This window comes from Rhamphochromis sp. 'chilingali' (genome assembly GCF_963969265.1).
Source record: "Rhamphochromis sp. 'chilingali' genome assembly, chromosome: 21".
Lineage (NCBI taxonomy): Eukaryota > Metazoa > Chordata > Actinopteri > Cichliformes > Cichlidae > Rhamphochromis > Rhamphochromis sp. 'chilingali'.
The window spans coordinates 24,133,597-24,152,341 of NC_137949.1; the positions used below are offsets into that span (position 1 = coordinate 24,133,597).

Consider the following 18,745-nt stretch of genomic DNA (forward strand, 5'->3'; position numbering starts at 1 on the left):
CGGCAGTGCTTCTTTAGTGATGATAGGAGATTATTAGATTGAAATGTGTCATGTCAATGATCTGTATGTACAGGATTAGACACCAGTCTTGACAAAGCACGCTAAGCTGGTAGTAATCACCAGATCTGCATACCCACTGGAGGTCAAAACTTACACAATGCTGAAGACCTGTGCAGGCACATTAGTCAGCCACTATGAGCAGATCAGCAGAGATCATAACTCATAACAAGTATACTGTACTGTGCAAAGTGTGCATACATCTGACTTGATGATTTATATTAGTATAGCAGCAAAAACGTGTAAAAACCTAATTATGAGAAAAGTTTTTTATTTTACAAAATGCAATCTTATGCCTGAGCAATCAGGCTGTAAATGTTTTTGTCCAATAAAACTGTACAAGATCTGCCCCAAGGACAGGCCTTGAAGTTGAGATTGTAAAACTGATGGTTTTACGAGCGCGAAAGTGTTGTGTGTTGTCAGATTCCTTGATCTTAGTTTAGGTTTAAGACACAATGGTCAGATCCTCTTCCCCTCCAGGCTTTGCTGTCTTAACTCTATGTAATGTGTAATTTCCTGTTGTGACACTGCTGTCACGTAGTGTTGGGCAGTAGATTAAAGATTCAACACGAGTTTGTCCCATGGTGGATCCCGTGCTTCGGTAAACGCTCTCACTTAAAACAAACAAACAAAAAAAAGACGAGGTAGAGGAACCACTAAAGTACAATGATTACAGCAACATGATGTGAAAATAATTAAAATTCCTCTTCTTCAGCTTTTTTTTTTTTTTTGCTTTTGCATTGTTACATTTGATCACAAGCACCTTTAAATAACCAAATACCAAACACAAATAAACCACCCTAAATCTGATCCTATTAAAAGATGTCAATTTTATCAGAACCTCTAAATTCACCTTACAAGTCAGCAAAACGCTAATGATTATTCAACACAGTGCGACTGCATGCTGTTAGTCTCACTCATGAATCAGCCCTTAGCAAAGGTTAGAATTGAGAGCTTTACAAAGTAGCTATTAACCCAATGAATACCTGCCGTGTGAGTACAAAAGACATGTTCACCTTCAGCAGGAAAGAAGAACGGTTCTGGAGGACGTGTGCACCTGGTTTCCTTCTTGCTTGTAGAAAATCTCCCTGATCCTCCTGGAGATTCACAGAGATGATGATGATGATGATGATGATGATGATGTGTGTGTGTGTGTGTGTGTGTGTGTGTGTGTGTGTGTGTGTGTGTGTGTGTGTGTGTGTGTGTGTGTGTGTGTGTGTGTGTGTGTGTGTGTGTGTGTGTGAGCAGTAGCCACGTCCCACCAGTTAGCTCTAATTTACTACAACAAGGTACCACAGGCAATTAGATTCTCATGAGGCAAGCTGAAAGCAGAAGTTTAATAGAGGCAGGATATTACACAATGCAGACATTCATGTGACTCAAGAGAAAAGTATGCCTGGTGTCATGGGTTTCTAGGAGCTGGTAATGCAACAGAATATTTGATACATCTGCACCTAGGCTAGTTGTTCACTCTTAGTGTAAAACCTATAAAATATTTAATCCTTATGTGACACAGTACACAGATATTGTTGTTGGCTCCATGTCAAAACTTTCAGCAATTTATATGTGCCCAAAGTCCTGAGCCAACAGAGGTAACCTCTTATCTAACCACTCATTCTAATCCTTTCCTTAGCCAACAGAAACACGTGTCTTATGACTCCAGAATACCTACTTTATACCTTAACCCAGAGTGCCCTGCACTCAGGAGACAGGAAATAAGAAAGACGTTTCATGGCTCCACACTTGACTGAGTTCCACTGATGTTACTCCACATCCAGCAACACATGGTTCTCCATCAGGTCTTTTAACTAACCCAGGCACAAGCAGCTGTGCAGCTGACCTGTTCCATCAACCTGCCTGAGGTATGATGTAACAATAAAAATAAAATGCTCTGGTGCATGACAGTGAATTAATTTCCGGTCTGTGTTTTTGCCTGCAGGGTTGTGGACTGTGCTAACCTCTTCATTTTAATTAATTTATTGATGTTTAAATCACCAAGTTCCGGCTGTTTTAAGTCAACATATATAGTTTGCCTGCTTGATTGTTTTCTTCAATCTGGTCATCATATGTTAACCCTAACATTTATTCAGCTGTGAAAACACTTTGCTGTTAGTGCACAAATCATGAATGGCAGATAACTTGAAATAGTGACTGGGGTCAGCGGGGGAGCTGGCCCCAGGGAGGGGTCACTTGCCCCTCCCTTCCTTCCCTCCCCATCTCCAGCTGCCTCCCTCTTCCCGCTCCACCACAACCACCCACACATGCAGGGCCTTGGAGTAGGGGTATGTCACCAGGGTGCAGAGGAGGCTACCCCCCCCCCTCTGTCCCCTTCTGGCTGCCTCTGCCTCAATTTTATCCCACAACTTAGACATTCACATTACTCACACTCTCATTACACATACATATAGGATCTTGGGGGTGGGCACGATACACGGAGTCCAAAGTACCATCAGGGTGTACACCCCACCCCTGGCATCGTTGCCCACCTCTCAATTTTAAATACACGTAGACATTGAGGGCTAGCAGGAGGGACCATGCGCTTACCTGCTGCTCTCTGGCAGGTAGCTCCATGCCCTCCTGGGTTTTAAATGCACCTTAGAACACACATGCATCAACATTACAATGAGCGGGTGGAGGGAGGTTTGGAGTCTTCTCTCACCCCCGTTCTCTGCGACCTGCTGGAGCAGGGGGGCTAGGACTAGGAGGAGGAGTTGGCCGTCCGACTGCGGTCTGGAGTGTGGAGCCTTCCTGCTGCTGCGGAGTCGGGGCGGTCTGCCTCCCCCCACCGCAGGGAAAAGGGAAACACCACCTGGGTCTGGGTGCAGTTCCCCCCTCCAGGGGCGAGGGCACCTAGACCCGGTTTGTAGAGTACGCTTGGGGAGTGTGATCGTGTGTACAACGTCTCTTTATGTCTGTCTCCACGTTGGTTGAGTGTGGAGTAAGTGCATATGAGAGCATGAGGGTGGGAATGGATGTTTGTATCTGTGTGTGCCTGTATGTCTGTGTCTATATGTCAGGTTGGGTGTCAGGCGCCACCTCTCTGGGGACATCTCAGGCCCTCCAAGGTTTGGAGGCCTATCTCCCCCTACCACCACTTCCCCTGCCAGTGGCGGACCCCCTCAGACATCGGTGCGTTGGTGGTTCTTTGTGTCCGGGGATGGGCGTCCAGGTACACACCGGCTCACTCCTTGGCGGCCGCTTATCGGGGCCTGGAGCCTGGGGCTCGCTCGGGCCACTTCGGAGGTGGGGTGCCCCCGGCCTCTCGGCCTGGGGCTCGGTCACTCAGGCGCAGCTGGCTGCCGGCGGAGCTCACGGGCGCGTCACTGCAACTCCCCCTGGCTTCTGCTCCGCGGCTGCTGAGTGAGCCCTCATCTGGGACTCTCCTCAGCTCTTTCTGGGACAGTGGCGCAGCTGCCCCTCTGTTGGTCTTCCTTGGTCTCTTGTGTTCTGGGGGCCTCTGGATGTCTGGAGTTTTGATCTCCTCCACACCTGCTTCACGCCCTGGAGGACGGGGCTGTGGCCCCCCCACACCCTCTAGCAGATTATTACATGAAGGAACCTTTTAAAAAAACAAAAAACAAGCGCGTCCATGCTCACAGGTGTACACACGGGTGATCACACCCACAAACTACACCCTTTTTGGCTCCTACCTCAAAGCACACTGTGTTCTGTTGATCTTATGTGCTGCACAATAATGTTTAACATTTAGTATTTACTGTCATATTCCCATATATCATTGTGATGTTGTTTATTCTATTACTCTTGTTCTCTTCTGCTTGCTTTCTTTTTTCTTTCTCAGCAGGTGATCCAGGTGATTGATATATGCATTTTTTTTCTCTGCCCGTTCGGTTGGTTTTTGTCTTTTGCCCTTCTCCCCCGTCCCTCTTCTCAGCTGTTTCTCTTTCCCTCTTTCTTTCTCCCCTTCTTTCCCCCAGTCAAGTCTGTCCCGTATTCAGTAAGTGAAAATAAAATAAACAATAAAAGGTGAATCAAATGGACCATTACGGCAAGGCTGGGATGGTCAGTTTGGTAAAGTAAATCCGTTGGGCATCTTTCTTTGCCTTTAGACAACAATTCTGATGGCAAAAGAGCCAAACGGGACAGGCCAAAAAAAAAAAAAAAAAAAAAAGAAATAGTGACTGACCTACAAATGGAGCTTTTTTGAAGCTTCTGTTGCTGATACAGGCTCAGCCAATGAAATCTGAGCTGTACTTTATGCAGAATGAAGTAGATGAATATATAAAAGTATCATGACAGAGATTCTATCAGTCAAAGAAACCATCTTTTAAAAGAAGAGAAATAATGGGGAAAACCTAAGGTATGTCAAATTACACCAGAAATGGACTGAAACTCAGTGACGACAGGTCTTTTGGAGCAATGACTCCAAACATGTGAAATGTTTGGTTTAAATCCTTTTAAGTACGTAGAGGAGATCAGGGAAGGGAACAACAGTGAGTGTTTGCAGACATTTGTAGAAGGTTGATCTGATATCGTCGTTTTGGTGTTGTTCCAGGATCAACGTTGCAAGTGACCAATCAGAATGTTGTGACGTCATACTTTTGCGACTTCGGGAAAAACCGGCGTAAAACAAAAAACTGTACTTAAGCTGCGTGAAACCGCCTCTGTCCACCGATCAACGGACCCTGACCCTAATCGTAACCCTTTCATAAACAGTAAGCAGAATTGATATTGTCCTTGCAACATTGGAATTTCATAAATGCACGAATGGCTTGGCGCGCAAAGGAATAACGTCACAACAATGTGATTGGTCACTTGCAATGTTGAACCTGGAACAACATTTTCATGATGGTCTGGGAACAACACCAACACGAGGATATCAGATCATCCTTTGTAGAACACAGTGGAGACTTCTCAAGGTTTGGAGTTGCATTTCAGCCAGTGGTGTTGGACATTTTGTCAAAATTGATGAAATTCTGAACAAAGGAAAGTACCATCAGATTCTAATCCACAATGAAATGCCATCTGGAAAGTATGTGATTGGAAATATCATATTTTTTCAGCATGATAATGATCCCAAATACACTGCCAGTGCACTAAGATAGTGTTTCTCTGTGTGTTTTTCTATCAGTCTTGGACTGACCCCTCCCCGAGAGCCAGGACTTTAAACATTATTAAATCAGTGTGGGATCATCTTGACAGATATGGAACAAAAGGCAGCCAACATCCAAAGAGCTTTGAATGTCCTTCAAGAAGCCTGGAGACTACTTAAAAAAATTGCAAGTGAGTTCAAGCTGTTTAAAGAATAGAGGTGGTCATACCAAATATTGACTTTCAATCTTATTAGAATTGTACAAACTCTTTTTTTGCCTTATATACTGTATTTATATAAATGTTTGCGGGGAAATGAGGAGGGGATTAATACTTTAGCACAGAGCTGTATGTGTTGGTTGTGTGTGGGACACCCATAGAATGGTATTAGTATAATGATGATGCCACAGTCTGAATAGATTTTTTTTAATAAAGTACTGATAGTAACAAAAATCAAATGTTTTAGAAAAAAATAACAAAACATCACAATGATCTTCTCTCAGTAGAAAACAGATTTAAAATAGGTGACTAAGCACTACATTTCTCTTCAGGGGATCCACTTGTTCCCTCTATGGTAGTCCCATGTCAGGATGTTCTACTGTTCTTGCTCATCTGCGCTCTCTCCATCGCTGTCGCTGTCTCTACCAGGATGCTCTGGCATCTTAGCATGGCCGTCAGTATCCTTGTTTCCTTCCTTCTCGCCGGCGTCCTCCGAGTTTGGCTCTGTGCTCGCCGTTCCTTCTGGGTTTTCCTGCTCCATGGGGGTTTCCTCCTGTGGCTCCTTAGATGTAGCAGTGGTCGACAAAGCGCCAGCATCTTTTTGGGTCTGTTTTGGAGGCAGAGCCAGTTCTTGCTGTTGCTGCTGAGAAGCCAAAAGAAAAGGGAAATGTTCAAAACACAAAGGAAAATATTTCCACTTTTTTTGGCATTATATTGTCAAATATACTCAGCTAACTGATTATAAAGAGCACACGGCCAAAACTGATGTAATCTTATACAAAAACCCTGCAAGGAGTCCATCCTTTGCAATTTTCTTTAAGTCCTTTTTGCAGAGCCTGTCAGTCTACCACAATGCCACTGAACACCACTATGAACAGCAGCCTCTAAAACGTCTATTACATTACACACGCCTACGCATATGAAGGAAAAAATAAACATCACTATCTTCATGGATTTACTGCAGCACTCAAAATGCATTAGTTGGATTTAGGTGTTCGTAACAGCGTGGCAAATAAGTGTTTGACATATAGGTGTATCTACAGGAACATATTCTTTGTTGAGGGTATTTTAATAGAGATAGCTTTATAATAAAATGTCTCTTCCTTTTAAGTACACATGTTTTTAGTATCTACTATTATTTCTCTATAAATGATGATAAATGTATGTTGAAAAACTACATTGTTCTGTGTAGCCCGTTCCTTCTCTACATTTCTTACATCTGACCTATTTACTGTACTCCATTAAAAGTTAAAGATTAAAAATACAAAAATGGCAGCTGGGGACAGGCGCTGACAGCTGCCAGGAAAGTTGATGACATCTGTAAGCGTGTCAACGCAGGATGGTTGCCAGTTTTTAAACTGCCTCAGGTGTATCACAGAAGAAACTTTTATGATATCGCAGTATCATAAACATAGTAGGTGTGCTGCTGGTTGATTTATATGGCTCCTTTCACACAGTCCACTTTGTGGTCTTTACCTGTCTGTACTGCTGGGAGGTCTGGATCATGTGCATGTACATATTATACACCAGGTTGGCCATTTCCGGCATGTTCTTCACAATTTGGTCAGGCTGTCCAGAAGTATCTCGCTGAAAGGTAGAAACAAAAGAAGTTTGATTTCAGCCCAGGATGCGATCAGAGAGGAATTATAATGAAGAACTTTTATCGGTCTTGCTAGGGATCACTCTTTCAGGCACACGGACTTGGTTAAGTATTGATCCGAGGTAAAATGTGCAGGGAAATTACAATTCAGCAGCCCACTGCTACCCGCTGGTTATTTCAAACAAATTTCCCTCTCCAGTGATCACTGCTCATGTATTACCAAAGAAGTCGGGGATGCAGAGTTTTTAATTTGATAATATTAGTATGCAGACAGAGTCTTGCAGGCTAAACTGAAGACTGAGGCAAGCAGAATATTCAATCTGCTTGGCGGATGCCTCTTAAATACAGGGGAGATGCCCACAGAGGCCCTGGGGGCATCATGTCAAAGTATACTACTCCACAGTTTAACTTTGTGTGCTTTCACTGCAGTAAAACCTTCATTAAAAACACTGGGGGAGAGAATATGATAACTGCATATGATTATAGATCGAATATGTATGTTTCCATATGAAGCTTTAGGCAGCTTTGTTTTTTTATAGCAGCTTCTGAGTTAGCCCCGTTAAATAGCCCGTGACACTTCCAGTTGAGTGTTGCTTGACAAAGTCTGACTTTTAATCTACATGTGCGTGTAAGCAGCGGGGGTTTACTGACTCTAGATAGATGGGCTAAGCAGGGGCCACATGTGTGTGCCCGAAAGAACTGTCCCCCATGGGGATGAACACTCTAGTGTCAGAGAGGCTATTGGGTATTTTAGACATCACTGTTGCCAAACACGCCTGTCAGTGAGACACTGTGACCAGACAATGGTCGTTTCATGCTGGTCAGTCGGTGGTTTTGTCTTCTGACCTTTGAGGTTAATTATAGCCATAACTGTGTTTCTCATCTTTGCAGCTGGTCTGCAGAATGCTCTTACCAGACTGGGTAAAGCTGCAGTAAGAAGTGGGACCAGTGAGGACCAATATTCTGAGTGGAATGAAGATTCCACTCTGAATATAAAAAGGGGGGAATTAGACCGAGCCAGTGGGCTGTAGCGGCAATGACGTGGTGGGATGGTGAAGACGGCACGAATTTTATGGAAATAGGCACTGGCCTGAACCGTGGGAAAGAAGCTCAGTTCTTATCAGCATATCTCCCACTTGAATATCTCATAATGGGGCAGATCTAATATGGTAGGTTTTATGAGATCAGCATGAGCATGGGTATGACTGCTTACAGGCTGTTCCTGGTTGTAGTACTCGTGTGGTCTAATGTGTAGCTGCAGTGGTCTGGCAGTGAGCTGGTTGAAGGCAGGAGTCAATTCGAAGCAGTTCTGAAACAGTGACACTCGGGCAAAGATGTACAGGCCCAGTCTGGCTCTTGACATGGCTACCACCAGACGCCTCACATCCCTGTGGAGAGACAGAAAAAAGGATTGACTTGAGGGGAAAAGACGTGAAGGGGTGGTGGTAAAATGTGTGAAACTGTAAAGAGGAGAAGAGATCCTGCGTAGGGGCAAAAAACAAAAACTGAAGTGAAGAGATCACAGTGAAAGAACCGAGTAATGGTTGAAGGGGAAGAGAAGAAAAGGCACCGTAGTGTACGAGGAAAGAGGTTTAGTGAAGGATAAGCGGCACTACTTAAGTGGGAAAAATACTGAGGATAAGAGAGAAATACAGAAATGGAAGACAAAGGGCATGGATAAGCACTGCAGGCAAGGAGTCAGAGAGGTAGGAGAGCACGGGAAAGGGTAGGTGGAATAGGTTACTTTTTTATGCCATCAAGTAGTATTAAGAGATTAAGGACAGAGGCAGTCGTTTCTCTGAGCTTTCTCTGGCTTGCTGTACTAGCCAAAATACTTGTCTCTTTGCTCCCCTGCAAAAACACTGCTCGTAGTACACATCCCACTATACTGTACATTAGCATTCTATACAAAACACACATACATGAGGAGAGGGAGAAGATTTGGACAACTGTAAACACCACAGAATGAGTCATTTACAAGGGGTTTCCCTTTGAACCTATTGAATCCTTATATTGTCTCAGTTATCTGCACAGTTAAATTTGCTTATAAAAAAAAAACATGTAACTATTTAACTGACCTGTAAGTCTGTGGTGTGAGATTAAACATTGGTGAAAGCATTTGAGGAAGAAGCTGTTTTTACTCAAACAGCTCTGGCAAAAGTCTTTATTTTGATGCTGATGAATAAGACACACAGCCATGTTTTTCTATATAGTCTACTCTTAAGTATAGCCAAAAATATGAAATGTGGAGTCCACCTGAGCACTTCATGAGATTAAGAGGATTAATCTTTGCAATATGCATGATGAGTTCTGTGAATATGACAAAAAGGCTTATGGGAGCCATTGTGCAGGGTACGAGTGAGTAAACGTGAGCAGCCTATAGATTAATGTGAAAATTACTGCACATTTCAGGCAAAAATGGGGGCACAGTACAAAATGAAACATTTCCACAGAGACAAACTACCGCTGCCTAGACCAATGAGCACAGACATGTGGAGCAGATGAACCAATCATGAAGCACGATAGCCTGTGGACATGGCACTACGGAGAGACGCCCACCTGGACTGTGCTGTGACATGACAGGGCAAAGTGGACGGTGTGTGTTCCCACATGTATGTTCGTGCATGTCAGAGCATCTCTGAATTTGTGCTGCCCTGTCAAAGTGTGTGCTCCTGCATGTGAGCGTGCCCGTGTGTATCACGGGAATGCTTCCCCTGTCAAAGCGAGGGTCAGCTCATCATATGGTCAGCTGCATCCCCTGTGGTTGTCACGGCTGCGGATTGCCATGAGGAGAGGGGCAGGGGAGAGAGGGGGAGGAGGATTGTGAGGTAAAAGCCAGTGGTACACCGCAGTGATCCCATTATAAGAAAAACACAATGAACAGCACTAGGAGCTCCTATGAAGCACTGCTCTCTCAACCACTTAGCTGACCATTCACAAGCTGTCAGGGAAGCCAACATATGAATGACCATTATGAAAAACTATAGCAACAGACATAACTAGACATTTTCTGTTATATTTTACATTAATGGTTTATTCTGACTGACTCATGGTGGTTGATTTCTTATTCACATCCCTCACAGTTAACAATACATATTAACAATTAAAAAAGCAAATCTGAAATTTGATGCAGCCCGACAGAATAATCACAAAAAGGTTGATTCAAACATTCTTATATGAAATAACCACAAACATTATCAGTGACTGACAGCTTGGTTTTCAGGGCCTTGAAGCTCAGTGTTACCAAAAGTCTTATTCAAGGAGAATAGAAGCTCTAGAACTATTGTACGCTCCCTGCACTGAAAAACTGCTACACTGAGAATGTGTAAAAGGTGGGATGTAATATCGAGTCAAAGACAAGATCAAATGAATGATACAGAGAGGAGAGCAGGCACTGCCAGCAAGATAAAGCACCCTTCTCTGTAGTCAGCTGCAGTTTCTCATTTTCAGCTACATCAATTAATCGCTCCATCTGTGAGATGAAGAAAGAACAAAATAGAGTTTTTAAGTGTTTTCTGTGCTAGCTAAATGGCCACGGTGATGGGTGGGGTGCACAGAGCTACAAAGGGAATGGCTTATAATTTGCACTCGGGTTCCAATTTGCAGACTGTCCAATTCTCTGATAAAGCTGTGAGCAGTGCAACTGCAACAGCAGCTACTGTTCATCACAGCCAGCGGCCGGCATGTCAAGTAGAAGTGCTGTGGATCATATGCCTGGTATAAAACCCTTGGTTGTTGGAATCTCACAGCAGCAGAGAAGTGAAAGATCATTTGACTACAAATTAATTCAGTGACATGGGGCAAAGAGGCCATAGCCAAATGAACAGAAAGCAGAGAGAAAACAAAACAAAGCTGCCAATGAAAGAAGACGCCATGAAGAGGCGTGTCGCAGAGCAGTGATTATCCATCATACTGACTGCTTTACAGTTTGCCTTCAGAACTGAGCTCTTTGTTAGTTATTGTCAACCTAATCATCAGAGCACAATTATTTCTCTTAATTGGAACAAAAACTACAGTCAGCTCCATAGATGTGTCCTTAAGCACCTTTATCCTCCCTGCATCATAATTAAGCTCATACTTACCTCAAAACTGCAACACTGTTATTTCCCTCAGCAAACTTTATTCAGTAGTTACACATGACAAAAAGAGAAAGCCTCCTGAGAGCAGCTGTCTCACGAGAATTAAGTGCCAGCTTTTCTGCAGTGTTATTTCCCTGGAGGATGTTTATCTTAGGTGTATTTCATATTACACAAGTATTTTAAAGCAGAATAGCTGCTGAGAGCTGAAGGCTATTTTGGATCAGATACTTTTTTTCCTGCTTGGCATGCAAAGAAGTAATTACCTCAGGTGTCCCACAGCTTTGGTGCGGACCAGGGAGAGGATGATGTAGTTGTTCTGCTGACCCTGGAACCTGTCCACTGTCGTAATCTGTACAGACACAAACATATTTATTATTCAACAACACGACACACAAATGCACATAAATATCAAAGATATGCTAACTAAGCTCCGGCAGCGGATACGCTTTGCAAAGTAAATGAGTGTTTGCATTTTAGGTAGGTGGAGGGATTTAGCTGAAATGTTTAAAAACATGAGCGAGACTGCTTTCCGTCTTAAATTCTTTTTCTTTGCCTTTTCTTTCTTTTTTGAGGGTGAACGTTAAGAGATGGCAAGGTACTTTCTTGTTGCTGCCGTTATCGCTGTGGGCCACACGGGCAGCCAGCAGGGTTAATACGGCTTAAAGGGCATTTGCCACCAGCAGCCTCTTACCTGGTCTCCTGGGAATCAGGGCCACTTGGGAGGGGGAGGGGGGACTACTTGACTGCATCAGAGATTATTTCAAGGAGACAGAAAATGTAGAAGTGGCTTTCTCTGTGGAATTTTTTTTTCTAAGCAAAAGGGAACCCGTGTCAGCCAATTTGCTTTTATACCCCAGTAATCCTGTCTTGCTGAGAAGTGTACTTATTCAACTACATAAAGAACTGTGCTGTGTTTTGACTTTGTCAGTCATGTTACTTTATGTAATAAAGCTATCATAAAGCATGTGCACTTCAAACTCGATACAAGGACTGGTCTTGATGAGATGCAAGAATGTGAAAACTTTCATACTGTACCACCTACACTGAGTGTGCACAGCCTTGACAGTGTTGGAGAGTGTATACATGGAATATGCTCCAACTTCATAAGCTCTTTCATGATCATATAGCCTTCACTCGGTGTCTATTTTTAGTGGTGTTTCCGAGTTGGACTAGAAATATCTTAGGGATGTAAATCTGAGTCCAAAATCACATTACACAGTGTCTACACTGTGTAAACAGCATGTGTGTAACTATAGACTGAAAAGTTGATGTCAATGCAAATAGTGTGATAGCTGGGTGCTCCTGTTGTTTTTGGTTAGAAGTTACATGGAGATGTTACTGGTTAATGCTTGGTTAAAGTATGCTGCTCTGGAAAAAAGCTGCAATGTTTAAAGATTATTCCGGAAAAATATTAAGTAGAATTATAATAACAGAGCTAAATTATTTTAATCAACTACTAATAATTGAGTGATTATGCCTTGGGTAGAAATAATTCCTTCCATCCCCATTGTGTATATATCCATCCATCCATCCATCCATCCATCCATCCATCTATATAAATAATTGTTAAATCAATAACCGATTTAAAGCTGATAGCACAGTATTAGAATGATCAAGGAAAAACACATCAGAGCTGGAGTGTCCCCTATCTTGCAAATGGTAACAGAACCAAATAAAAATTGAGTTTAAAAGCCAAGTTACTAAGTCCTTTTTTTAAAGTACTGCACAAAAATGCTTCTGTATAGTTACATACGACACATGCTAAAAAAAACTCATAGCCAGGCAGAAAGAAGTTGGCCTGTCGTTTATAGTTTCGCTTTTTAAAATGGATCAATAGGACATCAGCTTCCATTGAGGAGCCATACAGGCCCAGAACTACAGCATTCAGTAACTAGCCATGCTAAATAAATCATCCTGTGGTTGTGGTTACCACCTATTATTAAATGCAACCCTCAGTGAACCTCTCCAAAACTCCTTTTGGATAAGGGGAAGGGAATGTGGGGAGACTGTGTGTGTGTGTGTGTTAATGTGTAAAATCGAAAGCGATGGGACTAATGAGGTATTTATTTACGTCTCCCTGTTGCTATGTAGAACAGGTGCAAGGCCAGAGGCAACAATATGTTGCTTTTACAATAGCAGGAGATATCGTTGGCCGTATGCTCAAATTACACATCCATGGTATGCATGCACGTACTGACACATGAGAAACGGTGAATCTTGGTTTGCAGCAAATGTGGTTCTTTAGAGAGGGAGTTATTCTTAGCCTACAGAAAGTGATAACAAAGCCCGGGTCAAAATTCTCCCCGAGGTATAGCATTCTGCATGGTGTTTAGTTATTTATGAGAAATCTTCCAGGGAGAGAATTACAGAGGTCGTGTCATTGTAGCACATGCATGTCCGAGGACATAAGGAAATACACACAGCGAATACACTGTGAGATACACAAACAGCTATTGCACTGCCAAATGTTTTCTTCCAACATGCCTTCTTCTTATGGAGACAATAGCACACTATTAGATGATGATCAACCACTGATCTCTCCCATCTTATTTTCTGTTACTCTGTCTTACTTATGGTAATTACTGCTGGGAATGTGCACAAGTCAGACCTCTGGATTATTCAATTTTTCACAAGAGGAATGGCAGGGACGCCAGAGTTAACAGCTTTGTATTGCTTGTGTGTTCGAGTCTACATGTGTCTCAGGATTTCAGACCTGTCTAAGAAAAAACCCCAACAAAAAATATGACGCTAGGAAATGTTAAGACACCTTTTCTACACATTTCATGTTGTCAAAGAGGCTAGTACTGTTGCTCTCAGTATATGAAAGCTGTGTGTTTTTGGTCAAGGCGAAGAGTTAGACAACTGCAGAGGGTCATTCAGAATAAGGACTGAAACCTTAAATAGGTACTTTGTCACTCTGCATTCATCTCTTCTTGATCCAGTTGATGTATCTTCTTACTAACGAAATAGTCAAACTCTAACAGTCAGACTTCCAGCACTTCTTCATCAAAGAAAAGAGAACCAAATGGATATTTTCTGTAAAACTCAGGAAAATAAATAAAAAGTGTTTGCGCACATGCTGTATTTACGCACACTGTTGTTTGGGATTTGGTAAAAACCTTGAGCAAGCATGTTTGACGCTGGCACTGTGACTTCCCATATGGAAAAGATATATATAAATCTTATAAACTTTGTATCTGTCTTGTGTGAAACTTGTATGAAAAGCATATAAGTGTGAAAACAGATATAAGATCCCTTGAAAAATTATATAATGAAACTTGTATATTTCTGATACTTACTTAAACAATGTATGAAAGTAATGCGAAAGTGGCCACTTTCATGAGTAAATCATGTAAGCCTTATATGATTTACTCATGAAAGTGGCCACTTTCATGAGTAAATCACATATAAGTTTTTACTATTTCTTTTCCGTATGGGTTGTGCTAACTGGCCTTCCTCTGCTTTTCTTTCTAATTAAAGTTATAACAGTAAAGTAAGCTGGATGTTGACATTTGCGCCATTTTACCCTTTGTGACACACTGTCAGACACACTGTGGACACAGTGCTCAGCGCCATGACCTTTCAGCTGCTCAGCATTTTTTCCCACAAGAGCCCATCTTTCTATTTCATCCCTCTCTGTCTCTGGCCATCTTTCATCTCAGCAAATCTAACAACCTGTCACTCCTGTCACTTTATTACTAGGCATGCATACTGACTAAGGCCATGAGCACAATGAATGATGCTTTATGTCTTGACATTGCAGGACATTTCACATGGCTAAGCAAAATCTCTGGCTAGCTGTCAGTGCAGGGAATGTACTTCAAAACAAAACAACAAGGTAGGGTTGCACAGCAAAAAATACAGACACAACAGTATGGAATGAGTAAAGACTGAATCACAGTGGACGCTATAACAAACCACTATTCTAACCTCCAAATTGCTATCATACTTGGAAAAACCTGCTTCCTGTCTGCCTGCTTTTGGACAAAAACGGCCTATGTATATTTTTGATTCACTTTTTATGTACTCAGCAGGAACAGATGAGTAATGAGTAGACAGTAAACTTTACAAAATACTGTGTGATAAACAAAAAGATTCAAGTTACATACTATTTAAATTTTCTGGGCATTTGTGGGAAATAAAAATACATGTCTTCTAAAATAGAGATTGGATGGACCTGGATTATTGCTCTGAGAGCCACCTCACTTTAACACTCCTGCTGTTAAAGAAATACCAAAGAATATGCACAACTAAACTAAACCGATCGCAATATTACTGAAGGCGTGCTGCTGCTGACCCTATGCTACCTGACATAACAATGCTCTATATAACTGTTGATATGCCATTTTCACTCCACTCTTACTGGAATGCCGAAAGAGTCTGTGACATTGTTAAGTGTGTGAAAACCCTAAAAGAACAGAGACCAAAGAAAGGTGAGACAATGTGTGTAGCGGGAAAAAATGAAGCGCGAGGAAAGCATAACCTGAGGCTAGTGAGTAAAAGCATTTAGCAGTACAAACAGAAAGTGGATGGGAAACTGTGCCGGCGGGTTGCTGACTTAACACATTGTAAAGAAAGGAAAAGAGGAGAGACGAGAAGTTCGGGGGAATAATATAGGCTAGAAAAAAAACAACCTAACTGTATCCCTCAGGGATGAACAGACTCTCCCTGTATTCACAGTCAGTCAAACAAATGTTGCAAATACTTGCACACCTCTAATTTGCTTTACCTGTTACCACTCTGTCTTTTACCCACCGTGAAAAACTGAGATTCACTAAAATTCAAATAGTATTTTAAGTTATACACGGATAAACTCCAGTTCAAATATAAAACTCTTCTTAAAATGAACAGACAAACAATACAGTTTTCACATTAATGTTAATGAGTGACAAACACTTAAGGAAATCCCTCCAAGATGCTTGGAGAGCTGTGAATATCTTTCCCAGTGCAATGGAGGATAAGAGGTTGGTGCAATAACTGCAGCTGGCATCCGGAGGTGTGAAAAAACTATCCATGTCATGTGTGATACGTGTTTCCAACACGCTAGTCGTAGCCCTACACATATATAGGTTATATATAAGTTTGACTGAATACTCGCAAAACCCAGTACTTGCTACAAAACCTGTCCAATAATCCAGTGTGTTTATTTAATCACCTCTTGCTTGTGCTTTGATAACATGACACATAAAAGACTGCTGCTTCTTAATTGGTTTGTTTCAAATGGTGCTTACCTTGTGGGGCTGACCAAACACTGGATTTCCAGCACAGCGTTGGTTGATGACATCTCTGATCAGGTGTTTTTGTCCATTGTAGGTGGTGAGGATGCTGATGCGCTCAGCTGGGTAGCCCAACAGACGCATGTACATGTATAGAGCCACAGAATACTCTGCCTCTGCCAGGTTCTTAACAGAGAGAGAGAAAGCTTGGTCAGAATAACATTATATTACTGAAATAAACAACCATTGCTGCCCAACCTCTGGGGCTGAAAAATGAAACTTGTGCTAAAGTGGTACATATTGCAGTCCCTCAAACTGCCACTTATAGCTGGCTCCAGAAGAAACTCAGTCCCTAATGAATTCCATGTTAAAGGAGGTTTTGATAACCTCAGACCACCATATTTTATAATGACACCAGGGACTATTGAGTAAATTGCAGCCTCTTGGTCACACACACACAACACATGCCTGCACACCATTTGCTTGCATCAGCCGAAAAAGTGATGATACATAAATAAGCCTGTCCTGCACTGTTGTATACTACTGTGCATCATGTGTTTTGCACATCATTATGAGACCAGTATATAAGCTGAGTATTAGTATAATGACAACAAATTTTACTTTGACAGGAAACAGCTGTCAGCACCAGAAACATGTTGTGTAACTAAGTTACAGTGAAATGGCCTACTGCTTGTTCATCATAGAAGGGAATGTTATTCATACATATTGAAGTATATATAACATAGTGAAGCAGGCAAGATACATTTAACAAGCTAGTGTTTGGCTGCAAATTTGCTATGTTGCACAAATGTGGTGAAGTTTAGCTAAAACAAAATTGGCAGCTTAAGTAATTTAGAATAATTAGCCAACTTGTTTGTTGATATTGGAGTCCAAGCTACCACTTGCTATTGAAGCTCTCTGTTTACGCTGTGAGCAGACGAGAGGCACTGAAGTGATCAGAAGCAAGTGTAAACATCAGATTTCTGGAATTTTCACGGAAAATCACAACCCCATCATTTACACAGACATTAGTCCCCAGTCAATCTGAGGCAACTAAGAGAGTCAGGGACAGTCTCTTTATGTTGCAATCACTCAGAAACTGGCAATGAAAAGCATTTAACTGCTGAAAAAGGTTACCTAACGTACATTTAAAATGCTCACAAACATGTGTTTTTTCTCCTTTTTGTCACTATGCACAACACAGGAGCTCTCTGTGCTTCATAGATAGAAACACACATTCAAATAACCACACTGACAATGGCTACAATGTTACTACCTACACCTATCTGATATAATGATTATAATGATTTCTCTTTCATTTCCAATTACAAAGGACCTAGAACTACATCAAAGTTTTTCTCCCAATGTGAATACATGTAAAACGTTATTCACCAAATTAACAATCAACAAATTCCCAAGCCTGTGCACCCTGGTTCCAAGGCTACATTCTGTCCTTCAAATAAAACCCAAAAAAGAAAAGAAATAAAGGCAGCGCCATGTATTATTCATTCAGTTTCAATTAAATGTGGACTGCTGCCTCGCATCTTTGATAATAATGTATGCAGCTTCATCAACAGTTCCTGAGCTAGCTGCACTAGAGTCAGCACATCAAAAACAATGACATCCTTTATTCTTAGTCCCTTATTACCTGCCTACAAATGGCACAGATAATTAAAAATCGCAACTTACTTCTCCAGCAAAGTTACTTCTAACCCTCTGCATTTACAGATCATCTACAAAACCACAATCATGTAGCAAAAGGCAAAAATGCATATCTCACACACACACACACACACACACACACACACACACACACACACACACACACACACACACACACACACACACACACACACACACACACACAATTAAATAGACATTCAAGTAAAAATCTGTGACGCTTCCAGATTTGTGTCTTTCATTTGCATGTCTAACATACATCAGATCTAAAGCCTAAACCCCAAAAGAAGCTGGCAACTATTACAAGGTCAGACCTAAGCCATTGAAATTTGAGCCAGTGGTTCGTGACTGCAAAAGGACTAGATAGGATAGAATGATCAAACATGCACCGAGGAGAGAGGGTTACATACAGATACACTTTAGAGTAGATACAAGAACATTATTGATATCGAGAGGCATAAATTCAGGCTACCTGTAAGTAAACTCCACCATGCAGGTTGCTCTTATGCAATTTAAAATGTAGCTTGTAGAGCAGAAATTTCTATAACTAACAAGCCTAGTGGCTGAGGGAGGCAATTTCCAAACAGAAGATGTGGATTTAGATAGGCATCTTACTCTTCATGAGCCATTTGACAACAGTGAGGTTGAGTCTCAGTTGGCTGAGACTCAACAGGGAAAGAGCTTTAGCAAATGAGGCAAAGCACGGGAAAAAGACCCTTTGTACTATATTTTGTGCACACAGTATTTGTGTATGGGTTCTGCACAGTTCACGCGCAACCACAAAGCAGTGGTTGTGGCAGTGTTTGTTCAGCTGCGACATGTATTCAGTGTACACTGGATACAAT

At 41.9% G+C, this 18,745-nt stretch overlaps 1 protein-coding gene across 2 annotated transcripts in view; it reads right to left on the reverse strand.

The window, feature by feature from the left end:
- Positions 1–5,516: 5,516 nt before the first annotated feature.
- The window catches only part of aqr (aquarius intron-binding spliceosomal factor), a 47,020-nt gene continuing 33,791 nt past the window's right edge, over positions 5,517–18,745 (reverse strand). The window contains exons 32-36 of one of the 2 annotated variants that reach the window (XM_080870880.1): positions 16,236–16,406; positions 11,268–11,353; positions 8,139–8,313; positions 6,802–6,912; positions 5,517–5,965 (exon numbers count right to left, since the gene is read on the reverse strand). In XM_080870880.1, the coding sequence (XP_080727006.1) occupies positions 5,702–5,965; positions 6,802–6,912; positions 8,139–8,313; positions 11,268–11,353; positions 16,236–16,406 (807 nt within the window). In that variant the 3' untranslated portion in view covers positions 5,517–5,701. Of the gene's footprint in view, positions 5,969–6,801; positions 6,913–8,138; positions 8,314–11,267; positions 11,354–16,235; positions 16,407–18,745 lie in introns of both variants that reach the window. The other variant, XM_080870879.1, reaches the window with a different exon arrangement.